The sequence below is a fragment of the Dendrobates tinctorius genome, unplaced genomic scaffold (genome assembly GCF_039654945.1).
Source record: "Dendrobates tinctorius isolate UK_male_01 unplaced genomic scaffold, ASM3965494v1 ptg000226l, whole genome shotgun sequence".
In the NCBI taxonomy this organism is placed as follows: Eukaryota; Metazoa; Chordata; class Amphibia; order Anura; family Dendrobatidae; genus Dendrobates; species Dendrobates tinctorius.
Genome location: NW_027361893.1, coordinates 6267722 through 6294667, shown reverse-complemented (window position 1 = coordinate 6294667; position 26946 = coordinate 6267722). Strand labels below are relative to the sequence as shown.

At 46.0% G+C, this 26946-nt stretch overlaps 1 protein-coding gene across 1 annotated transcript in view; it reads right to left on the bottom strand.

Annotated features, from left to right (window-relative positions):
• Positions 1–5127: 5127 nt before the first annotated feature.
• Positions 5128–26946, bottom strand: part of LOC141059254 (uncharacterized) — a 30349-nt gene continuing 8530 nt past the window's right edge. Inside the window, exons 2-8 of the mRNA XM_073555564.1 lie at positions 21300–21390; positions 13892–14042; positions 13583–13762; positions 13377–13500; positions 13196–13293; positions 12909–12999; positions 5128–6982 (exon numbers count right to left, since the gene is read on the bottom strand). Coding sequence (XP_073411665.1) covers positions 5709–6982; positions 12909–12999; positions 13196–13293; positions 13377–13500; positions 13583–13762; positions 13892–13969 — 1845 coding nt within the window. The 5' untranslated portion in view covers positions 13970–14042; positions 21300–21390 and the 3' untranslated portion in view covers positions 5128–5708. The remainder of the gene's footprint in view (positions 6983–12908; positions 13000–13195; positions 13294–13376; positions 13501–13582; positions 13763–13891; positions 14043–21299; positions 21391–26946) is intronic.

The window sequence follows — 26946 nt, the reverse complement described above, 5'->3', positions numbered from 1 at the left end:
GGGGGAGATTTTGTTGCGGCTGTGATCATCTGGTATCGTCCTGAGCCCCACTGTTTGAGCGCCAACTGATGATTCTGTCACACTAAGGTGCGACCCGTCTTAATTGTCTGTGGCCGAATTGTAGCTTTGGCACAAGGTATACGTATACTCGAGAAAAGAATACACAAGACAAGAGGGTATCGTGTCAGTATGATTCTTCTCTGTCTTTAATCAAACGTGTACAGCTTTTATAACAGAATTTGAGCTACATCATCAGTTACATCATGGACATGTTTCCAGTTACTATTTGCTTTTCCCAGGTCGCTACACAATCATTATGTACATTTCTGGGTTACCGTTTACTGCTCCCATATTGCTAAACAATACTTATATACACAAGTATTGTTTTCTAGCTTGGCTTACCCTGGTCCACCCAGTTTATTCAATATTTGATGAAGCTTAGGTGAGTGATACCATACAGAAACAACTCTAAGAAAATATAAGAAAATCAGAAGTATCTTAAAGCAACATGATCCCAATATCCAGCAAAGCGTCCATATAGTGATACAGTTTTGATTCTTGTATATATTCATGTGCATATATTCTTCCCTTAACAGGACGAGCCCCACTATAAAACAGAAGCTGGTAGTTCCCAAGAAGTATAGGCAGGAGTTACTGCGAATCTCTCATGATATACCCTTGGCCGGGCACTTCGGCGTCAGTCGCACCAGGCATCGTCTGACACAAAACTTCTTTTGGCCGGGGGTAACCTATGATGTTCGTCAGTACTACCAGACCTGTGACAGTTGTCAGCGCATTGGCAAGAGGGGGGAATCGATGCAAGGCCAAATTACGCCCCCTCCCCATTGTGGAGGAACCATTTAGCCGAGTAGCGGTCGATCTGATAGGGCCGTTAGCCAAACCCAGTCCCTCCGGGAAAAAGTATATATTGACAGTGGTAGATTATGCCACACGGTATCCAGAGGCGGTTGCGTTACCTAACATACTGGCAGAGACGGTGGTGGCGGCCGCCCTGCTCCAGGTTTTCTCACGGGTTGGATTTCCCCGGGAGATTATCTCGGACCAGGGTACCCAACCAACTGTGGAAGCTGTGTGGCGTAAAGTCCATTAGAAGCGCCCCGTACCACCCGCAAACCAATGGGTTGTGTGAATGCTTTAACGGGACATTAAAACAGCTCTTTGGGACTTTTACCAGGACCTACAGGGACTGGGAGAAATTCTTGCCACACCTCCTGTTTGCCTATCGGGAGGTGCCCCAAGAATCCACGGGGTTCTCCCCGTTCGAGCTGGTATACGGGAGACGGGTAAGGGGACCCCTAGACTTAGTGCTGGAACACTGGGAAGGGGAGGGCCTCATAGAAGGGGTACCTATTGTACCCTATGTGCTGGAATTCCGGGACCGCCTACAGGAGCTGACCCAGGTTGTATGTGAGAACCTGCAGGCGACACAGCGGCGCCAGCGCGTATGGTACGATCGGAGGGCCAGAGATCGCACTTTGGAAATATAGGACAGAAGGTCCTGGTGTTAGAGCCCACTAAGCAGAATAAGTTTCAAGCTGCATGGCAGGGGCCCTACCAGGTAGTGGGGAAAATAGCCGACACAACCTATAATATCACCGATTGTGACGACCCCAGGGTTATCCGCATGTTCCACGTGAATATGCTGAAGCCCTACCGGGAGCGCCCTGAAGAGGTAGTGGCCATCTGTGCACCTGAAGCAGAGGATTTAACCGGACTTCCCTTGCCGGATGTCTTAGGGGAAAGGACTCAGTCTAAAACATGGGACCAGGTACACTTGGGTGAAGACCTAGGCCCCCAGGAGAGACAGCAGGCGGAGGCATTGTTGAGGCTGCGACAGAGGATGTTTTCAGATAGACCGGGGTACACTCGCCTGGCCCAACACAAGGTTGAGACCCAGGATCAGAGCCCCCTGCGACAAAACCCCTTCCGCGTCCCTGAGTCTGTACGAGAGGGGATGCAACAAGAGATACAAGAGATGTTGCGTTTAGGGGTCATTGAAGAGTCAGATAGTCCCTGGGCATCCCTGTAGATGGCGATGTCGTCCAGGTAGGCACAAGCATAGTCCTGGAGACCATCCAGAAGCCGGTCAGCCAGCCTTTGGAAGGTCGCCGGGGCATTCTTCATCCCGAATGGCATAACTCGAAACTGGAATAAGTCGAACGGGGTGACAAATGCCGACTTGGGAATAGCATCAGGACTAAGGGTAATCTGCCAGTAGCCTTTGCATAGATCGATGGTGGTCAAATACTTTGCCCCCGCCAGCCGGTCTAACAATTCATCCACACGCGGCATGGGATATGCATCAGTCACTGTTTTCTCATTGAGCTTACGATAGTCTACACAAAACCGTGTAGTCCCATCCTTCTTGGGCACTAACACTACGGGGGATGCCCAGGGACTGACTCTTCAATGACCCCTAAACGCAACATCTCTTGTATCTCGTCTCATCCCCTCTCGTACAGACTCAGGGACGCGGAAGGGGTTTTGTCGCAGGGGGCTCTGATCCTGGGTCTCAACCTTGTGTTGTGCCAGGCGAGTGTACCCCGGTCTCTCTGAAAACATCCTCTGTCGCAGCCTCAACAATGCCTCCGCCTGCCGTCTCTCCCGGGAGGCCTAGGTCTTCACCCAAGTGTACCTGGTCCCATGTTTTAGACCGAGTCCTTTCCCCTAAAACATGCGGCAAGGGAAGTCCGGCTAAATCCTCTGCTTCAGGTGCACAGATGGCCACTGTTGTCAGACTGGAAATACATGGAGAAGCAGTGATCTTTTATATGCGCCCATGCACTCAGAGGAATTCCAGCCAGCGTCCTTCATTCAGACTCCAGCCAACGCAGAGCGGACCTCCAAAAACACGGGGTGGTACTGAAAGAGGTACCCCAGCTTGGAAGACCCGTTACAATTATAATATCAAAGAATTTGTGTTTGCAATCATTTTCAGGAAGAAAGTGAGTAATATCTGACAGAATTGCAGGGGTGTCAATACTTTTGGCCACAACTGTATGTATTCTGTCATGGCCGTGGTCTCTGCTGGGGAAAGAGGATACGTTCTCCCTCTGGGAGGGGTGGCTCCGGGTATCAGGTCGATAGGGCAGTCATAGGCCCGATGCGGTGGCAGAGAATCCGCTTCCTTTTTGCTGAAAATATCGGCGTACGCGTGATACGGCGCGGGAAGGCCCGGAGGGTCGACTGGCCTAGGCAGAGAACGAGGATGGACGATGGCCCACAGACAACGTTCATGGCAGGAGTGACCCCAACGCAGAATCTCCCCTGAGCGCCAGTCGACAACTGGCTCGTGCAGCCTGAGCCAGGGCAATCCAAGGAGAACAGCATGGGACAATTGAGGCAGGACGTAAAAAGCTATTCTCTCGAGATGGAGCGCTCCAATTTGTAGGTCTACTTCGGCAGTAACCATGGTGATGAGCTCGGGTAGTGGTTTGCCATCGACGGAGGCGATTGCACGCGGGAGATCTTTTTTTAGGATCTGGAGATTATCGACCTCTTCTTGACGAATGAAATTACCAGCCGCACCCGAGTCCACATACGCCTCCACAGATCTACGCTCCCGACCTGCAATAATCAAAGCTGAAAGGGTAAGGGGCAGAGAGGAATTATGATCACCTAGGGAGGCCTCTCTTACCTGGCCTAGGTGGAGGCGTTTCCCGGTTTCTCAGGACAGGTGCGCACAAAGTGGTTGGCTCCACCGCAGTACAGAGACCATTCGTCATCCTTTCCCTGCGCCGCTGCTTGGACAACGTGATACGATCTATCAGCATGGGCTCGGGAGTGGCGCTAGGAGAGGGTGCAGAGGAACGTGGAAAGGGAGCTTAATACAGCCTAAAGGTCCTTTTCTCCCTAGCCGTCTCTCGAGCGTGTTCAAAAAAGCGCAGATCTATATGAGTAGCCTGGGATATGAGATCCTCCAGGGAGGTGGGGGTGTCTCGACCGGCAAGCTCGTCCTTGATTTTGCCTGAGAGACCTCTCCAAAAGGCACCCACCAGTGCCTCATTGTCCTCAGAGCTGGGATGGAATAATGTCCAAAAGCGGATGGCGTACTGTCCTACAGTAAGGGAACCCTGGCGGAGGAAAAAAAAGGGCCTTCCGTAGTAGAAGCAAAGCGTCCGGGTTCGTCAAACACCTTTCGGAACATCTCCAGAAAATTCTGGATACTAGAAACTACGGGATCATCCCTCTCCCACAGAGGATTCACCCAGGCCAGAGCCTCCCCCTCGAGATGGGACACTATGAACGCCACCTTGGCGCGATCTGTGGGGTATTGCTGGGGCAGTAGCTCAAAGTGCAGTCTGCACTGGTTTAAAAAAACCCCGACATAACTTAGGATCCCCGCTATACCTGGGAGGCTTTCCCAGACGAAGAGGTGGAGACGAAAGTGCGTCCCGGGGTAGGGTTGATGCGGCCGCAGAGGACTGCAAAGCAAGCAGTCGATCGTCAACGGATGCCATGCATCCCAAGATGTGAGACTGAGCATCGCGCTGCTGCACGAGCTCCTGCTGGAGACTGGCTAAGAGGGGAGCATGCCCTGGGTCAGTGGTTTGCAGGGCAGACAGCCGGGTATCCATGGATTTCATGAAGCACATTATGCGGGTCTGATTTTCTCGTAAGAAAAGCAGTTCCTTCTGTGTAGCGGCGGCAGCACAGGCGGGGTTCACGGCCTGTTGATACTGTGACGCTCAGGAGCAGAAAACGTCCGAGAGTGGACCCTTTGGATCGCGGATCTGGAGCCCCTGGGCCGAGCACGCCAGGTGATAACCGACCCCTACACAGGGATCGTTAGGGGCAGGACCGCAGGGGTCAGAACCGCGACAGCCGGTACCAAGGACAAGTAAGGCTTGAAGCGGGACCAGGATGCCAGACAGAGCAAAGGGTACCTGAGCAGGAGGTACCGAAGGAGGAAGGAACCAGGCAGGAAATACTCGTGAGGGCAGCAGGAGAAAAGGCACAGACGGGGAGGGAAGGCAGAGGTGGGAGCCCCTGGGGCAGGTATAGCAAAGAACGGACTGAGGACAAGAGACCCAGGAAAGGGAAGGAGACAGGCCAGGAGGCACGTATACAGACGATAGGCAGGAGAAATACTGAGTGGAATGCACGGACAGGACGAGGCGGAAGACAGGGAGGAAGGCAACAGAACAGGGACAGGGATGAAGCAACCAGGAACTGAGGGAACCACAAGACTAGAGAACTATAGTGAAACTATAGGGGCCAGAACTGTGCAGGGATACCACACACTCAACAAGCGTCTTCCCCATAGGGAGGACGCCTGAAATACCTCATAGCCAGGAAGTGGTCACGAAGCTCTGCCCCTCAGCGACGCCCGCCAGGTAAAGAGAGCGGTCGGGCGGCGCACGGGACCACAGCAGAGCGGGAGCGAGGACGAGAGAGCGTGCAGGTGGAGGAGCGCCGTTGAGAAGAGGCTGCGGGGGGTGCCGCTGTTGATAGAGCATCGGCGGGCACGGCCGCCGATGTCACAGATGCTCTTTCCGGCTAAAAAATTCCCCACATTCTGAAAAGGAAAAAGGCTTCTCCCCTCTGTGTGTTCTCTGGTGACTATCAAAAGTTCTTTTCCATATAAAACATTTCCCACATTCTGAACATGAAAAAGGCTTCTCCCCTGTATGAGTTCTCTGGTGGCTATCAAGAGCCGATCTCCGGTTAAAACATTTCCCACAGTCTTAACAGGAAAAAGGCTTCTTCCCTGTGTGGGCTCTCTGGTGGTTATCAAGACACTCTTTCCGGTTAAAACATTTCCCACATTCTGAACAGGAAAAAGGCTTCTCCCCTGTGTGACTGCTCTGATGTCTAACAAGATGCTCTTTCCGGCTAAAACATTTCCCACATTCTGAACAGGTAAAAGGCTTCTCCCCTCTGTGCGTTCTCTGGTGGCTATCAAAAGTTCTTTTCCATATAAAACATTTCCCACATTCTGAACATGAAAAAGGCTTATCCCCTCTGTGAGTTTTCTGGTGGCTATCAAGAGCCGATCTCTGGGTAAAACATTTCCCACATTCTGAACATGCAAAAGGCTTCTCCCCTGTATGAGTTCTGTGGTGGCTATCAAGAGCCGATCTCCGGTTAAAACATTTCCCACATTCTGAACAGGAAAAAGGCTTCTTCCCTGTGTGGGCTCTCTGGTGGTTATCAAGACACTCTTTCCGGTTAAAACATTTCCCACATTCTGAACAGGAAAAAGGCTTCTCCCCTGTGTGACTGCTCTGATGTCTAACAAGATGCTCTTTCCGGCTAAAACATTTCCCACATTCTGAACAGGTAAAAGGCTTCTCCCCTCTGTGCGTTCTCTGGTGGCTATCAAAAGTTCTTTTCCATATAAAACATTTCCCACATTCTGAACATGAAAAAGGCTTCTCCCCTGTATGAGTTCTCTGGTGGCTATCAAGAGCCGATCTCTGTTTAAAACATTTCCCACATTCTGAACATGCAAAAGGTTTCTCCCCTGTATGAATTCTCTGGTGGCTATCAAGAGCCGATCTCCGGTTAAAACATTTCCCACATTCTGAACAAGAAAAAGGCTTCTCCCCTGTGTGAGTTCTCTGGTGGCTATCAAGAGCAGATTTCTGGTTAAAACATTTCCCACATTCAGAACAGGAAAAAGGCTTCTCCCCTGTGTGAGTTCTCTGGTGAGTAACAAAGTGTGATTTCCATTTAAAATATTTCCCACATTCTGCACATGAAAATGACTTCTTAGCTTTAGGAGCAGTTTGTTTTTTAATGCCTCTTTTGTGACTTTGATTTTCCTTAGTAGTCGGTAATGAATCAGAAGATGGGACCTGTTTCATAGGATCAGATGACAGATCTTTGATGTGAATGGATGATGGTATATCAGAAGTAATAGCAATCACTTCAGTTGTATCTTGTAGGATCTCAAGATCGTCAGATTTAAAAACTGAAGATGTCAGATGTACCTCTGATCTCCTGGCACAGTCATCTGCTAAGATAAAAAACAATTATTTGGTAATAAAATATCCTGGAGATTTATATTTTTGAACATTTCTACTTAAACTGTCCATAAAAATGGCAAGCTATGTAAAAAACGTTATTTACCAAGACAATGACAGTTCACAGTCTAATAGAAAACATTGTTGGATGAACCTGTAGTGTGTGGTATTCAACTGTTTATTCATTCTGCCTCCCAAAAATAGAATTAAAAGAAACCAATCAATATTATGAAGGCAAAAATAATACCAATTCTCATCTCACAGTTCCCATTCAGGTCCATCATCTGTCAAAGGAAAAACAGAGATTCCCACACTATTAGTGGCTCAAAGGCTGTTAGAAAGCAACAGGGTTTCTATAAACCAATCCAGCAAAATCCACTCTCTGAGTCATGCAGTGTGCTCAAACAACATTTAGGATCCCTGTATTTAGTAATATTATAGTGAGAAGAATCAACTTAATTTGCGGTGTGTGTCTCCTGGAGCACAATCTGGGCACTATGTGTTGGGTAATAAAACGGCAAATGTGTAATTTTCACTCTCCAGCATCCACTGCGTGTTAATTTCTAGAAAGTGGCTGTGGAGTCAAAATATTGACCTTTCCTATAGATTATAACCCTCAGTGAATTAATTTACAAAGGATTTAATTAATTATTTATGAGGATTTTGACTATTCTGGTTTTCTGTCATTTAGTTATATTAGGGCTTCTGCATATGGTGTCTCCAATCTTATCTGGTATCTGTTCCTGCTGTCCAGCTGGAGTAATCTGCTCCCTGCTTCAGCCAACGGGAAAGTACCACACCCTACTAAAGCTCAAAGCGTACTGCCGAATTCTGCTAGATATAGCGTTGTTCTCCTTTTGTTCAGTCTTCTATGCTCAGCTCGCGGCTTGTGTATTTGTTTCCTGTTGTGACCATGGCCGGTTTACTGACTAGTCTTGTGTCTTCTGATTCTGTATTCTGTCCTTCTAGTTCTGACTAATCTTCTTGCTATCTAATACCACAGAATAGCAGTTAACACCATGGTCCAAGCCTAGGGGTCCCTCTGTAAGTCCAGATCCATGTAAGGGTGTAAATTGCGATGAGCAAGGCAATCCTTGGGATATGGAAAGCAGAGAAGATAGTGCCAAGCATGTTCATGGTGGACATCTTTTGAGCTGCCAGGTGATCATGAACAGTGCTCCCAATACATTGTGTCTGCTAACTATTCCAGCTAGATCTGCAGTCAAATAGCTAATTGGCGCTCCTTCCCTTCTGAACACTGCCATGTGCCCAGACAGTAGTGTACAATCGTATGTAGGGTATTGTGCAAAGTTGGTAAATAATCTGTAAGATCCATTTATTTTCTATTATCCTTTGTGAATATTTCCAAAGTTATCACCACATAAAGTGACACATGTCCGATTATATAAATGGGGTCTGATTAGGAACACAAAACTGGCTGCGGGAAGAGGTTAAATCAGAGTATTTTGGACACTAATTACTGTAATCAAAAACTGTGACTATAGACAATAACATCTATTGAAATGATCAAACCCAACAGTCTTCATCAGTAATAAATGAGTAACTAGTGGTAAAACCTCTCTGGGGTAATTAGAGTATGGGGCCCGGTGACTTCACAATCTAAGGCTAGTTTCACACTAGCGCTTTTGAGCGCAGCGACGGCCTGCGCACGGCCGCCGCTAAGCCCCGCCCCCGCCGGTAGCTCCGCCTACCGGCGCATGACGCTGCATGCGTCCCCTATCTTTATCACGGGGGGCGCAGGCCGTGCGCAGTATGCGTTTGGCGGCGCATGCGCCTTTTTGACGGTGCGCCGAGCGCAACCAAACTGCAGCAGGTTGCGTTTGGCGCAGGTCGGCACACCGTCAAAAGGACGCATGCGCCGCCAAACGCATACTGCGCACGGCCTGCGCCCCCGTGATAAAGATAGGGGACGCAGGACGCATGCAGCGTCATGCGCCGGTAGGCGGAGCTACCGGCGGAGGCGTGGCAGGGGGCGGGGCTTAGCGGCAGCCGTGCGCAGGCCGTCGCTGCGCTCAAAAGCGCTAGTGTGAAACTAGCCTAAACTATCGTAAGGGCCAATATTTTCTGTCAGATGAGTTTCAAGAAGAAATATTACACATTTAAAGAGAACTGTGTATAATAGTGCAGAGCTGAGATGTCTTAAAGGGCACCTGTCAGCAGGATTGTGCACAGTAACCTACAGACACTGTCAGGTCGGCACCGTTATACTGATTACAATGATACCTGGTGATGAAATCCGTCTTGTGGTTGTTGTTTAATCTAAATTTGTAGCTTTCAGTTAATGAGATTCTTGTGCTTCGGGGTGGGGCTTTATATGGTGCTCTGATTACATATGGATCTGTATTGGCTTATGACAGGTTACTGATTCCTCAGTGACCTGCACCCCATTTTTACATAATGCACATAATAGTGTTGATATTATTGCTGATAATGCCTATAATATTGTGGTTATTGTGAAGTTTAGAAAAAAGATTACATCCAGCAAAATGTCACCGGCGATGGTGGCGCCTGCACAGTAGCATCTGTAAGTAAGAGATTGATGATACTGGACAGGTGCCACCAATGTTATTTTGCTGCATTAATTTTTTTTTTATAAGCCTCACAATAGCCACAATGTTATAGACATTATCAACAATAATATCAACACTATTATATGCATTATGTAAAGTAGGAGGCAGGTCACTGAAGGATCATTGACCTGTCATAGGCCAATACAGATGAATATGTAATCAGAGCACCACATGAAGCCCCGCCCACAGCCCCACCCCAGAGCACGAGAATCTCATTAACTGAAAACTATAAATACAGATTAAACAACCACAAGTCGGATTTCATCACCAGGTATCATTGTAATCAGTATAACGGCGCCGACCTGACAGTGTCTGTAGGTTACTGTACACAATCCTGCTGACAGGTTCACTTTAAATTTAGATCTTAGGAATTTGGAAAAAGCGATGGAGAGGTTTTTTAAGACTATCAGGGAGCTACAGACTCACATAAGTGAGGCAGGAAAATCCCACCACAATCAAACTATCATACAGAATGAACACATAAAAAAAAGACATAGAATAAACAAAAATGTTACATCCCCAACAACGTATGTGTGAGGGGAGAACTCCAACAGAAAACCGGAGTGGCATTCATTTATGGTGGATCATTGGAGCTACTATGAATCCTGACCAGAACATTAGAGAAATAATATTGTTCCCCATTTCAGGAGAGATTGTGCAGTAATCTGAATTCCTTAGGATCGAAAACAATGGAATTTATGACGTGGAGTGAATGCATGAAACCAGGGCTCGAGCCATGCCAACACATCTCCTGCAGGAGTGAATAAATGTATGTTACAGCCATCAGTCACACACAGCTTAGAGATATATCATGGCTCAGGTGTAATGGTTTCCTGTATTTTATCACAATTCTCCTTGAAATTAGTTTTAATACAAATTGAAAAGTCAGGAAAAAGGGAAACTCTGTTGTTATTGTACAGAAATTCACACTTGTCCCTCACTGCACATTTAATGTTGTCAATCATAAAAGTGAAGTTTGGTCAGAAAGACTGGACCTGGTCTTGTAGGGACCATATTAGAACATTCAGCAGCACAGAAGGGAAAGAAGGGAGATTCATCCAATAAGATATCAGGGTTCTAGGAAGCCAACAGCATCATTACCCTCCGCTTTCTCTTACAGACCCACCATAATACTTTTCTTCAAGTGATTTTCTAAGGCCTCTTTCACACATCCGGTTTTCAGCATCAGGCGCTATGCGGCAAAAAGTGTAAAAACCGGATCCGGCGCCGGTTGCCACCGGATCCGGTTTTTCCCCCATTCAGTTTCATTATTGCCGCATCTCGCCGGATACCTATGCGGCGTATCCGGTTTTTGCCTGATCCGGCAAAAACAGCCTGTCCGGCGTCTGGAAAAAACGTTCCATGTAACTTTTTTTTGCAGTGCCGGACCGGCTTTTTCCACAGCGCATGCCCGGACTCTGTGAATGTTAACCCCACAAGTGCCCGGCGAGAGAGAGAGAGATCTCTCTCTGTCACCCGGACACTTGTGAGAGATCTCTCTCGCCGGGCACTTGTGGGGTTAACACTCACAGTGTCTGGGTGAGAGAGAGAGATCTCTCTGTGGGGTTAACCCCACAAGTGCCCGGCAAGAGAGAGAGATTCTCTTGCCTGGACACTAAGTGTTAACCCCCCATGTCTCTCTCTCTCCACCCCCTCCCCTCCCCTCCCCTCACCTCACCTCCCTTTCAGCAGCTGTCTCATTGGCTGCCTCTGTCCACCTCGTCCTGCGGCTCCTTTAATAATGTCCGAGCCGTATCGTCTCGCCGCACACACATCCGGTGTCACGGCTGCAGGCTTTTCGCCGCACGCCGCCGGACCCCACACACCGGATGTGTGAAAGTAGCCTAACTTGTCAGCACATTCTACATACGCTGTCATTAGGCTTTGTAGTTTACAGACATGGGCAGGTAACGGTCAGCATCTTCTAATCCCAGGAGCTAGGTGGATCCTCCAGGTGGTAAGTTCTATATAAAAGGGCTTTCAATGCCCAAAGTCATTTGAACAGTTTTGAGTGGAGAACGTTGTGGGCTAGAGGCAAAATGGTGATCATGGTAATACAGCCGTACTACACCACCGATAAAGCAGCCACAGCCGGTGACTGAGAAGAATCTTAATGCAGGAATGAATGTGTTGCATGGATTTATGTGTTTTTACATCAATTAAGGAATTTGCACCCCAGACCTTGCGGGGACATCACAACACAGAACCCAGACCCCAATCAGAGGACAATAAAACATTCACACTCCTTATCTATGAAATGTTCCAATATTTATGGCCACAACTGTTTATCACTCTCTTATAATGATAGCTCTGCTTCACGTCACTTGTCTTATCTATTGCATTATTTTTTTCTGTGCTGTGTTGTGTATAAATATGTGATTCTTCAGATTTTGTATTATTCTATGCCTGATGAAAAGACCTGAGTAGTCTAGAAAACTTGCAATTTGTTACCATCTTTTCAATTAGCCATTAAAAGGCATCAACAACTGAGGACTCTCAATCTAATATATAAAGCTCAATGTATGTATGTATGTATGTATGCATGCGAGTGTGTGTGTGTGTGTGTGTGTATGTATGTATGCGAGTGTGTGTGTGTGTGTGTGTGTGTGTGTGTGTATGGGATTGGCATCCGCACAGTCGCAGCTACAGCCACAAAATTTGGCAGTCACACATCTGGACCCGGAGAGTGTCCTAAGCTATGTTGTGAGGTGAAATTTTAACCCCGCGGGTTCCAATTCACCAAACAATTTTTCCCCTATCTACATAATGGGGAAAAAGTGTGTGTATCAAGCCCCGCCCCTCATTATGATGTCATAATGGTTGCCATGGCGACGCTGATGTCATCATAGGTTGCAAGCCCCGCCGCTCATTATGATGTCATTATGGTTGACTATGGGATGGAGGATGTGTGATGGGTATATGGGCACTGGACTATGGGATGGAGGATATGTATGATGGGTATATGGGCACAGGACTATGGGATGGCGGATGTGTGATGGGTATATGGGCACGGGCCTATGGGATGGAGGATATGTATGATGGGTATATGGGCACGGGCCTATGGCATGGAGGATATGTATGATGGGTATATGGGCACGGGCCTATGGGATGGTGGATATGTTTGATGGGTATATGGGCACGGGACTAAGGGATGGAGGATAATTATAATTTGTTATAACTAACCACAGTTAGTTACTATGCCCGGGCAGCGCTGGGCTCTTCAGCTAGTTCTAAATATATTTCTAGCTACTGTTAGCTAGTACAAAGATATACATCTTTCCTGTGAGAAGAATCTGTGACTTCTCTATATTTAGTGGTTACTACTCACCTGGGTAGCCATATGTAGGAGTCTCCTGTTTACACCGCTCATCACCCCTCACATATGTCTCTGTAGTATTAATATGGGTCAGATCTTCACCCTGAAACAAATAATGTAAAAGTCACAGACAGATGGAGAAGTCACATCTATGATCAGCTCTAATCCTGCCATCTCCACCATTCTCATTACACAAGTATAAAACATATAATACTGGTGGATAAAACAAGACTGAACACAAGACCTTCACAGCCGTCTACACATCATAGGGGAGATCTCGACACCTTCTCTCCATCTACCTGATGATCCTGAGGAACATTGGGATCTTCTTGTTTACAGTCCTGTGAAAGAAGAGGACAGGGACATCTCTCTGGTGTTGTCCTCTTACTGGATAAATCTGGAGGAAACACATACAGGGACTGAATTCATTCTTTACATACAGATAATTATAGGCCGTGTGTATTTAGTCCTGTCTATTACCTGGTGATGTGAGGGGCTGGGGAACCTCCATCATCACATCCTTGTACAGATCTTTGTGTCCTTCTAAATACTCCCACTCCTCCATGGAGAAATAGATGGCGACATCCTGACACCTTAGAGGAACCTGACACATACAATGATACCGTCATCCCCCGATTCCTTCATAGTGTTACTGTTTAATGTCCCAGCATTCCCAGCAGTGTCACCTCTCCAGTCAGCAGCACAATCATCTTGTAGATGAGTTCTAGGATCTTCTGGTCATTGATGTCCTCATGTATCAGGGGGTGAGGTGGAGGCCCCGTGATTGGGCTCAGGGGTCTTCTGTATCCCTCACTCAAAGGGTCGTGACAGCAGTCACTAGAGGTCTTCTTCACCACTGTGTAATCCTGGTTATGGAGAGACACAATAATAAATCTCACTACAGACATTTCCAGAGTCCTCATCTCTCCAGTTCTGTCCATCTGTTATTCCCATAGATAAGAATGAGGTAATGTGACGTCATCAGAATCTCTCACCTCTCCAGTAAGCCGGAAGAGGATCTCTAGGGTGAGGTGTAATATCCTCTCCGCCATCTTGTCTCTGTCCATATCCATCTTTGATGGGTAAATCAGGAAAAAAAAATTTATGTAGAAGATCTTCACTGAGAGGATCCGATATTGTAGAGACCTGAATGAGAAGAAGATGAGCCGATGTAACATCATAAAATCCTGTGTAATAATACAATTACTGGAGATAATAAGGGAAACATATGAGGAGATTTATTATTTTACAGTATTTAGTTTCCTTCTTTACATCTACTAATAAAACCTATATATTTAGGCCACAGACAACAAGCAGTTTCTCCCTCGGAGTCGGCAGCTGAATACGTTTCTCATAGACTCATCTTCCATAACGCTAATTCTCGTCTCATTTACCGACACTGGAATCGGCATTAGCAATACTGCAGGAGATATTCATTATACGTGACAGGAGAAATAACTACTTCATGATGAGGACGACATCTTCATCTTCTATTACGGCTCTAGAAACATATTTGGCCAGAGTCCGTCACTGACTCCATCCCCACCGGCCGTCTATATGAAGGTTTCCCGTCTTCCCCGCACTGTAATCTTCTATCACGTTAGATCTCAGCTCTGATTCACACACAGAAGTTTGAAGCTTTTAGAAAAGCTTTTTTGTTTCCACAAACACTACAGACATATTATCTGATCCCAAAGTCTCCATGTACAGTGATTTATGGGGTTTATTTCTGGCCTTAGGCTTTCCTATATTACAAGAAGAACACCAGAAAAAAACAGATATTAAAATGTTTCTAAAGAAAATTGACTCCAACAATTCTTGTAAAAAGAAAAAAACATGGAAAAAGCAGAAGACACATTTTATTTTTTCACACAATAAATAATTGTTTAAAAAAAAATTAACTAGTTTGGGCCCCAGAACATAGATGTACACCGCAGGGACAGCACAGGTGTGGCTGCAACAAAAACCCTGGCAGTTTAACTACTTGTTGCTGCCAAAGCAAACATGGCATCTAAGACATACTTCCCAACTGATGAAGAAGAAAAAGAGGGAAAAAGGCTGTGGCACACTTAGCGTGCCGTGGCAATTTTAGGCTACGCCCAACCACACTCATTTCACAACTAGTCACACCCATGTTCATGCCCCAACCACATCCATTTAGCACAGTTGATCACACTGACTGGCACTGAGGGCACAGTGGCTGGTACTGAGGAAAAGAAAGAAAGAACAGAGAGAAAGAATAAAAAAACAAAGAAAGAAAGGAGAGAAAGAAAGACCAGAAAGAACAGAGAGGGAGAGAGAAAGAAAGAGTGGAAAGAAAGAACAGAGAGAGAAGGAAAGAAAGAAAGAAAGAAAGAAAAAAAAAATGGGAAAGAAAGAACAGAGAGAAAGAAGAAAAAAAAAAACAGAGAAAAAAAGAAAGAGGGGACAGAAAAAAGAACAGAGAAAAAGAAAGAACAGAGAGAGAGAGAAAGAAAGAACAGAGAAAAAGAAAGAACAGAGAGAGAGAGAAAGAAAGAACAGAGAGAAAGAAAGAACAGAGAGAGAGAGAAAGAAAGAACAGAGAGAAAGAAAGAACAGAGAGAAAGAAAGAACAGAGAGAAAGAAAGAACAGAGAGAAAGAAAGAACAGAGAGAAAGAAAGAACAGAGAGAAAGAAAGAACAGAGAGAAAGAAAGAACAGAGAGAAAGAAAGAACAGAGAGAGAGAGAAAGAAAGAACAGAGAGAAAGAAAGAACAGAGAGAAAGAAAGAACAGAGAGAAAGAAAGAACAGAGAGAAAGAAAGAACAGAGAGAAAGAAAGAACAGAGAGAAAGAAAGAACAGAGAGAAAGAAAGAAAAGAAGAGCGGAAAGAAAGAACAGAGAGAAAGAAAAAAAGAAAGATTAGAGAAAGAACATAGAGAGGGAAAGAAACAGAGAGAGAGACAGAAAGATTCTATAAAGATACTATAGCAGCCCAGCTCCCATTGTAGTGCCCACCTGAGCCTCCCAGTGCAGGACATATCATAATCCGCTCACATGGCCAACATCCCCGAGTCCAAGGCGATCCCGCTGTCGGAGGAAGACACGGTGATGGATCTGAAGCATTCCATGAAGTGCCTTCATGGTTCCGTCACAATCTCCACACGAAATTACCTAATTTCCGGTCAGCTTCTAGCACATCACTTCCGGTGGCACGTCATGTGTGAATTTTAAAGTGCTCCTTGGGGCTGTGTCTGTGGGAAAAGTAAGCTCCCGGCTGGGGCAGTGGGGCAGACTCTCTCAAAATCGGGACTGTCCCGCTGGATCCGGGATGGTTGGGAGGTATGAATGCTTCCCACCATTCACCTTGTACACTCACGGTTCTGCTTTGTATGCCTTGTACACACACGGCTCCGCTCCATACACCTCGCACACACACGGCTCCACTCAGTACAGACATGTGTTGGGAGTTCATTTTCCCCTTCGTCACTGAGGTCTGGTGAACTCCCTATTCTGGTAAAGGAAGGTAATGAGCCTGATTATCAGGCACCTGAGTCTAATGATGATGACTGGCTGAGTGGAGTCACGGACTGGATATAAGGCTGCCGACGCCCTTCTGCCCTGCGGGTGATTTCTCGGTGGACTTCTTTGAGACCAGTCTGATTCCTGCTCCTCTAAAGCTAAGTTTTCTGCTTTGCCTGTTAGCATTTGTGTTTTGTTTTTTGTTTGCCTTGCTTTTCTGGTTTCTGCCATTCCCTTCTGGGGTGAGCTGAATCTCCTTTTGCCTGTTGCTCTGTCTTCAGAATATTCCTGAGTACTGACATAGCTTTCTGAAGCTTAGCGTCTTCAGGGCCTTTTTTCACTGTCAGTTTGTTGGCTCTTATTTTTGTAGGGTTTTTCACGGATTGCAGACAGCAGCCTTCCTGTCCTTTCCTATCTAGTTAGCTTGGGCCCCGTCTTTGCTCAGTCTCTGTCTGTGTTAGTGTTCTTTCTTCTTGCCTCACCGTCATTATATGTTGGGGTCTGCTCTGGGGCAGTTTAGATTTCCCTTTCTGTCTTTAGGCTAGGTAGTTCTCCAGCTGTGATCGAGGGGTCTAGGTCATCGTAGGAACCCCCCACGGCTACTGCTAGTTCTGTTGATAGGTTCAGGGGTCTGGAATCCGATAGCTGCCAATGTCTCTGGTTTTCTGGACTTAGCTAGCATTTCTGTTTTTGCCTCCTACGGTGACTCATTCATAACAGACATGGCTCCACTCTGTAAACCCTGTACACGTACGACTTTGCTCCATCCACCTCGAACACACGCGGCTCCGGCCCGTGCACCTAATACACACACGGGTCCACTCCATACACATTTCCGCACATCTTGTACACACGCTGCTCTGCTCCGTACACATCGCACACACGCGGCTCCGCTCCATACACTTCGTACACACATGGCTCCGCACATCCCGTACACTCACAGCTCTGTTCCATAGATCTCGTACACACACGGCTCCGCTCCGTACACCTTGTACACAGACAGCTCTGCTCCGTACACCTTATACACACGCAGCTCCGCTCCGTACACCTCGTACACACACGGCTCGGCTCAGTACACATCTCCGCTTCGTACACACACGGGTCCGCTCTGTACACATCTCCGCTCCGTACACCTGATACACATGCAGATCTGCTCCGTACACCTTATACACATGTGGCTCCGTTCAACTCGTATACCCACGGCTCCGCTCCGTACACTTCGAACACACACGGCTCAGCTCTGTACACCTCGTACACACACTGTTCCGCTCCATACACCTCATACACACGCGGCTCCACTCCATACACCTCGTACACACGCAGCTCTGCTCCGTACACCTTGTACACACGCAGCTCTGCTCCGTACACCTTGTACATATGCGGCTCCGCACACCCAGTACACACACACTGCTCCACTCCATACACCTCATTAACAAACGGCTCTGCTACATCCACCCTGTAAACCCCTCCTGACCCCACACAAACTTCCCCTCATCCAGCACGATGACAACCAGCACAGCAGAGTCCTGCATACACCGAGGCCCCTGATCATGTGACCCCTGGCTCCTTCCCTCCTGTGACCTCATCACAGGTCCTGTGCGCACAGAGCAGCCCAGCGACATCATTTTGGGGATTCATCAGTGAGGATCTGCGGTGGCCTGTGGGTCTCTCTGGGAGGGCAAGGATGGGGGTCGGTGCATGAGGGAGCGTGGCGTGAAAAATAAGCTCCCGGGTGGGACATTGGGGCAGACAGTCAAAATCGGGACTGTCCCGCCATATCCGGGACGGATGGGAGGTATGTCTAAGAAGGTGTGACAAAGTTTGTCTGAATCTCCTCCTCCCCCAAGTTCTCGATAGTATGGGGCAGCCTAGTTATTACGATACTTACATGCCTAATAATAGTGTCTGGGACTGCAATGTATGAAGGTATATTAGTCTGGGCCAGAGGCAGCGTCCAATAAGTTACCTTTCATCGCCCCTATACACATTAGACTAAAGTTACATGAAATGAACAAGAAAATCCAGCTTGTTAGTTCCTGAAGAAATTTTCTTTATTATCCAATAAAGAAAATTTCTTCAAAAACTACTGTAAGAAGCTGGATTTTCTTGTTCATTCGATTTCTCTCCTGCTGCACTGCAGGTCTCCATGCTCGAGCTCCTGGAGCACCAGAGCTGCGAGCTTTTTCTTTTTCAAAGTTACATGAAAGCACTGATTTTGGGGGGTTTTGGCTGACTATATAATGTATTTGGGGCCTCCCGACAGATGATTGCAGGATAGAGTAGGATCTGGCATCCTGAATTTCAGCGGCTAATCCATTTGTTCTACTTGCAGATAATCCTCCTCTAGAGGACTCTGGAGGTGACTCTCTCTTACAGACCACAGGAAAGCTGGGATATTTGTGTATGGGAGAGTTGGGAGAGATAGCCGTCTGCCAAATAACCATACAGCCAACAAGTGCTGGCACTAGGAATTTCGGGGCCCCATACTGGCAAAATTTTTGGGACCCCCTTGAGACTCCGCCCAGGCTCCACCCCAGCCCCCCCTCCACACTTCGAACTGTCCACAGTCCCACCGCTCTCTCTTAGAAAAACTCCACTTCTCACAAATCACATTAACATTTCCCATCACCAGATCACACATATTGCCAGCAGTTTTTGTTTTGGGCAAAAGATTTTTTAAGCCACCACCACGACAAGGTGGACTCTTGCCTGGGCCCTACTCTGCTCTAACCAATTAAACATTTGTTAAAATCTCCTACACAATTTAGGTATATTTTTATTTATTTTTCAATTTTTAAAATGACCAATAATATCACATACAGGGGACAAATACCACCTCACCATGACCAGACACCAGATTACCACCACATAGTGGCCTATAATAACACATACAAAGAACAAATACCGCCACACCATGTCCAGACCACATATTACCACCACATGGTGACCAATAATACCACATACAAGGAACAAATACAACTACACCATGACCAGACCATATATTACCACCCCATAGTGACCAAATAATAGCACATACAAGGAACAAATACCGTCACACCATGGCCGGACAGTATATTACCAACACATAGTGACTGAATACTACAATACTGATCAGTAATAAAAAAACACTATACTAATATCACCATAAGAGCCATTATACACAGGAGATCTGTACTTAGTATGCAATGTCTGTGTACAGGTAATACAGTGATCATCGGTGACATTACACTGTGTTCCAAATTATTATGCAAATGATATTTTTCTATGATTTTCCTAAATAGTCGGTACAAATGACAGTCAGTCTAATAAAAGTCATCACCTGTTAGATTATACATCGAATTTTATTGAAGAAACCTCCCAATGATAACAGTATAATCTCCAAAATGAATAAAAACTCAAATTGCACTGTTCCAAATTATTAGGCACAGTAGAATTTCTAAACATTTGATATGTTTTAAAGAACTGAAAATGCTCATTTGTGGAATTTGCAGCATTAGGAGGTCACATTCACTGAACAAAAAGGATATTTAACTCCAAAACATCTTAACAGGCCAAGTTATATGTTAACATAGGAACCCTTCTTTGATATCACCTTCACAATTCTTGCATCCATTGAACTTGGACGTTTTTGGAGAGTTTCTGCTTGGATTTCTTTACATGGAGTCAGAATATCCTCCCAGAGCTGCTGTTTTGATGTGAACTGCCTCCCACCCTCATAGATCTTTTGATTGATGATACTCCAAAGGTTCTCTATAGGGTTGAGGTCAGGGGAAGATGGTGGCCATACCATGAGTTTATCTCCTTTTATGCCGATAGCAGTCAATGACTCAGAGGTATTCTTTGCAGCATGAGATGGTGCATTGTCATGCATGAAAAAGATTTTGCTCCTGAAGGCACATTTCTGCTTCTTATACCACGGAAGACAGCTGTCAGTCAGAAACTCTATATACTTTGCAGAGGTCATTTTCACACCTTCAGGAACCTTAAAGAGCCCTACCAGCTGTTTCCCCATGATTCCGGCCCAAAACATGACTCTTCCACCTCCTTGCTGATGTCGCAGCCTTGTTGGGACATGGTGGCCATCCATCAACCATCCACTACTCCATCCATCTGGACCATCCAGGGTTGCTCGACACTCATCAGTAAACAAGACTGTATGAAAGTTAGTCTTCATGTATGTCTGGGCCCACTGCAACCATTTCTGCTTGTGAACACTGTTTAGGGGTGGCTGAATAGTAGGTTTATGCACCACAGCAAGCCTTTGAAGGATCCTACACCTTGAGGTTCGAGGGACTCCAGAGGCACTAGCAGCTATAAATATCTGTTTTCTGGTTTGTAATGGCTTTTTAGCAGCCGCTCTCTTAATCCGATGAACCTGCCTGGCAGAAACCTTCCTCATTCTGCCTTTATCAGCACAAACATGTCTGTGCTCAGAATCAACCACAAATCTCTTAACAGTACGATGATCACGTTTAAATTTTTGGGAAATATCTAATGTTTTCATCTCTTGACCAAGGCATTGCACTATTTGATGCTTTTCAGCAGCAGAGAGATCCTTTTTCTTTCCTAAATTCCTTGAAACCTGTGCCTTGCCTAATAATGTGGAACATCATTCTTAAGTAGTTTTCCTTTAATTGGGCTCACCTGGTAAACTAATTATCACAGGAATTTGAGATTGATTTCAGTGATCCAAAGAGCCCTGATACACAATACTATCTATGAGTTTATTTGAAAAACAAAAAGTTACATCTTTATGACACTTAAATCCAATTTGCATAATAATTTGGAACACAGTGTATACACAGGAGCTCTGTATATAGTGTACAGGTAATACAGTGATCACCAGTGACATTATACACAGGAGATCTGTATATAGTATAAAGTGTATCATGTCAATATACAGGTAACACACTGACTCACCAGTGACGTCTCTAGGTGAAGTCCTTCATCTTTTGCTTTTCATCTTTATCCAGCACAGACCACCATCATTTCTTCCAGCAAGGGTTCATCTCTGCAAGAAATAACACAGTTATCTAGAGCACCGCTTGCAGAACACATTATTTATTTTTTACCCAAATTCTAAACTACACCAGATGAAGAAAAAAAGTGACATATTGCCGCTCTGCACAGTAACAGGACCGCCTCCCCCATTTAAAACAGTATCCTCAAAAAATAAAATAAATACATCAATGCAGTAATAATATCCCTTAATTAGCCCCTACGATAATAATATCCCCCATTCTAGCCCCCCGTGTGTCAAATTCCTTGCTCCAGCCATATGTTCTCCCATCCTGGCCCCATATGGTCTCCCATCCTGTCCTCACGAGTATCCATTCTGCCCTCACGTGATGACCCATCCTGCCTCATATGATCTCCCTATCCTGCCCCATCTGTGCCATGATCCTGCCCCATCTGTCTCCATCATATCCATCCTGCCCTGTCTTTATCCTGCCCCATCTGTCTCATGCTGCTGCTCTGTCTACATCCTGCATCATGATCCTGCACCATCTGTCTCCATCTTGCCCCATGATCCTGCACCATCTATCTATCTATCTCCATCCTGCCTCATGATCCTGCACCATCTATCTATCTCCATCCTGCCTCATGATCCTGCACCATCTATCTATCTCCATCCTGCCTCATGATCCTGCACCATCTATCTATCTCCATCCTGCAGCATCTGTCTCCATTCTGCCCCATGATCCTGCACCATCTGTCTCCATCCTGCACCATCTGTTTCCATTCTGCACCATGTCTCCATCCTGCCCCGGGCAGAATGGAAACACATGGTCCATGTGTCTCCATCCTGCCGGTGAAACATATCTCGGATGCAGGGTCAGTTACTCCTACGGCAGAATCCTGCCGCTGGGGCCCGGAGCAGAAAATACGGGGCCCGATGTGGGCCCCCTACACCAATCAGGGCAGTAATGCACTGATGGCGCCCCTGCAACCAACACCTATCTCATGTGTAAGGGGCCGTTAGTATTACACTGACAGGCAGTGATGATACACGGCACAACAGTAGTACAGTGCATCGCAGGAGCCATCAGAGGCTTGTATGTTGGAAGATCACACTAATCAGAGTTGTTGAAAAAATGGTTTAAGGCTATGTGCCCACGTAGCGTTTTAAAACGCTCACCAAAAACCGGACTCCTTCCCAGAAATCGCGCGTTTTTTTCCGCGCGATTTCACCGCGATTATGATCGCGATTTTGCTGCGATTTTCGCGTGCGATATTCAAGCACTTTCCAAGCGATTTGAAGCATCGCTTGGAAAGTGATTGACAGGTTGGTCACACTCGTCAAACATAGTGTTTGACAAGTGTGACCAGGTTTTTACTATTGAGGCCACCTATGCGGCATCAATAGTAAAAGATAGAATGTTAAAATGCTAAAAAAAAAAATAAAAAAAAAAAATCGGGGTATATTTACCTTCCGGCGTCCCGCGCTGCCATCCCGGGCCTCAGCGTTCCCAGTAATGCCTTGCGAGACCTGTGATGACGTAGTCTCGCGTTGCTATAGCGATCTCGCGAGACCGCTAGAGTCACGTGAGACTACGTCATTACAGGGCCTTGCCGCAAGGCATTACTGGGAACGCTAGGCCGGGATGGCAGCGCGGGACGCCGGAAGGTAAATATACCCCGATTTTTTATTTTTTATTCTTTTTTTTACAGGCGTATGGTACCCAGGGCCTGGAGGACAGTCTCCTCTCCTCCACACCGTGGGTACCAACCGCACATGAGACGCTTAACTTCCCGCATGGTGGGCATAGCCACATGCGGGAAGTAAGTGATTCTCATGCATTCCTATGGGTGCGGAATCGTGGCAATTCTTTGCGATTCCGCACAGAAGAATGAGCATGCTGCGATTTTTTCCGCGATGCGATTCCGCCACGGAAAAAAGCGCAGCAGTAGCACAGCATGTGCGGAATACCATAGGAATGCATGGGGTGCGTTCTGTACACGATTTTTAAACGTTTTCACAGCGTTTTCGCGCCAAAAATCGCGGCAAAAACGCTTAAAAATCGCTACGTGGGCACACAGCCTAAAGTGGAAAAAAATATCACGTTTCAGCAACAAGAAATATCCGTCACTATAGGGAAAGCAGAGTCACTGCATAATGTTAGTTAAGTCACGTCCATAACTACTTTATTATACTCTATTATCCTATACATAGTGGAGAAGATAGAAATCACAGATCCCACAGCAATAGCAGGAATTAGGCCCACCAACGTAAAGAAAAAAAAAAAAAAAAAATCTATCTACATATATAGATTTGGCAGAGTCATATCTCCCGACTCTGCAGACCGCATGCTGCTGTTGTACTTGGCCGGCCTGGACCAGATGGTATGGAGATGAAAGAGGGATACCAAAAGTTCAAAAATAAACTTTCCTTTACTTACAAAGGAACTTAGTGAGAATATACATCAGATAGGAGGCACTATACTTTATGAATGCTTCTTCTACATTATGCAGAGTCAGGAACTTTCTGGTTACATGTGGCGGTAAATAACTTTTGTTATAAGACACAATAGTCCAGCAAACCTGAGCTAAGGACCTCACCCTACTCTTTGTCTCCACTATTCTCTCTGCCTGGAATCCGAATTCTTACTGCCATTTTATCTTTGCTTTCCTTCAGAAAGTACTATCTGATGTCTCCTTCCTGGCACACAACACCATATCAATTCAGGAGGACTGCAATCAGATAGACCAAAGGTCTGTATTTCTCACTTTCTATCTGACACATCACAAGGAAATTGTTCTCCTGTGTGCCCAGGTAGCTCAGTATGAGGTCTCTCACACAGTATGACGGAGCCCACACAGTATGATGGACCCCACAGCACCTCACACAGTATTATGGCCACCACAACCTGTTACACAAAATAAGAACTCCCAATCAGTATGGAGGCATTTACAGTCCACCACAACCCCAGTATAATGGCCCCTACTAGCCACACATTCAGTAAGAGAGTACCAACAACTACTCTCTTAATATGATGCCACAACAATTCCTGATATTTGAAAAAGAAAAAAACACACACACACACACACACACACACACACACACACACACACACACACACTACTCCCCCAACCTGGTTCCTGAGGTGCGCTGCTCTTACCTATGCGGTGTGATGACTGAGGCTCCATACTACAGGGGTGATGTAGTGACATCATGGTTCATGCAGTGCACGGAGTCTCAGACTCACAGGCGAAGGCTGAATGGTGGATCAGGAGCTTTCTGCTCCCTGATTCACTATTCTATTCAATGATATTACGGTCATGGGAATGTGGAGATCCCTAAAATTGTTATGATGGGAAGAAGAGGGTGACCAGTACCAAACCCCAAGAGCCCTCTCAATTCATGGGCATAATAGTGACCGAGTGGGCTACCGTTATGGATGATACACTCTGCCTATCCAACTATCGTATGGTAAATATCTCATAGATCCTGGGGTCATTAGTATTTGCACCAAGAATGAGGCTATGAAAGTATTTCTTAATTAGCTGTGACATTGTCGGTGGGGTGAATGGTACCATATTGTGCATGTAGGGGGCAGTACTATGGGAACATTAGAAAGTGGGGGGAAGGCAGCACTGTGGGAACATTATACTGTGTGTGAGGGGGATGCCAGTCCTGAGGAAATATTATCCTGTGTGTATGGCAAGCTGCTATTGTGGGAACATTATAGTATGTAGGGGATGGCGGTACTGTGGGAACATTATACTGTGTGTGGTGGGATGGTGGTACTGTGAGATTATACTAATTGTGTGGGGGTATGGCGATATTGTGGAAGTATCTTTTGTGTGAGATGTTAGAACTGTGGAAACTTTATACTGTGTTATGGGCATCATATATACTGCATAAGGGGTGAAAAAAGGAGTGTCATAAGAAGAACAAATCCTTAGGGCTGTGCAGCATTTGTACAGAAAGACTGCCTTCTGCCGTCCAGACCGAACCCTATGGAATCAATGGGAAGAGGGAGAGTTTCAGGAAGAAAGTCTAGATGGTACACTAGGTCAGGTTACCTTGATGACACAGTTTCCTGTTATTATAAAATCAATAGCCCCAAAGCCAGAACAGATTTGGTGCCAGCAAAAAAACGGAGTGCCAGTGAAGAATTTGAAGTACCAGGCCGTGGTAAAGAGCCCAAGGCAGCTGGTTGTGGTGGCAAAACCCATGCAGCACCAGACAAGTCCCAGAGTCCAGACTACGTCAGCCAAGGCCCGAGAATCAGACGTGTGCTGGTCAAGACCCGGAGTCCAGACTATGTCTATCAAGGCCCGAGAACGTGACCTGAACTTGTCAAGACCCAGAGTCCAAATTACACCACGCAAGAGCAGAATCCCAACTCTCGCTACTTCTGGTACAAGAGACATGCGCTGTTGCTTCAGTACCGAAGATTTGTGAGGAGGTTAAGCTCAGTAGTATACGCCTGCAATGAAGAGTAGGAGGCGCGAGTGACCTGGGCCATTGTTTCCAGCACTTACGTCAGTGCAGGTGTTGGTCCAGGTTAGTACAAGAGACAAGCCAGTTGAAGTGAAGGCAGCCCAGCAAACCTTGATAGACTTTGTTAGGAGGACTTATGGCCTAATGGGAAAAGGTGGAGACCCCGCTATGGTCTGTGTTCATAGAGATTGAAGATTCAGAGACTGGGAGTTCTGTAGAGACTGGGAGTTCTGTGGAAACTGTTTGGGTAAGAATACAAGGACAGAACAATGGAAAGGACACCATTGTAGGCATTTACTACAGGCCGCCTGTGCAAGCTGAAGATATGGATGAACTCTTTATGCATCAAATGGCCAAGTTCTCAAAAAAATATGACATAGTTGTCATGGGAGATTTCAACTATCCAGACATTTTTTGGGAATCTCTCTCAGGCAAAACTAACAGATCAAGGAAATTCTTATCCTCTCTTGCTGACAACTTTATCTTCCAAAAGGTAGGGGAGGAAACAAGGGGAACTGCTACCTTGGATCTAATCCTTATAAACAGGGAGGAAATGGTTGAAGAGGTAAAAGTGGCTGGGACCCTAGGAGGTAGCGACCATGCTATTTTAGAATTTTGGATAATTAGAGGAGGAAGACCTGTGAAGACTCAGACGTGAAGGTTAGATTTCAGAAAGGCAGATTTTAAGGGATTCAGGAAGAGAATTGTAGGGATCCAATGGCTGGATATCCTTAAAGACAAAAATGTCCAGGAAGGATGGGAAATATGGAAAAATGAAATTCTCAAAGCACAACTGTTATCAATTCCGAAAAGAGGGAAGAATAGGAAGCATTTAAGGAAACCAGGATGGATGAACACAGAACTTAAGCACATGCTAAAAAGTAAGAAAGAAATGTTTATAAAATGGAAAGAGGAAGGCATATCTAAAGAAGAATATAATGCTGTCTGCAGAACCTGAAGGGCACAAATCAGATTAGCTAAAGCTGACAGTGAATTGAGGCTTGCAAGAGATGTCAAAAGCAATAATAAAGGATTTTGGCGATATGTCAAAAGTAAAAGAAAAGTCAAAGATGCTATAGGATTTTTACAGGATGAAAATGATGAAATGGTAAGACAGGA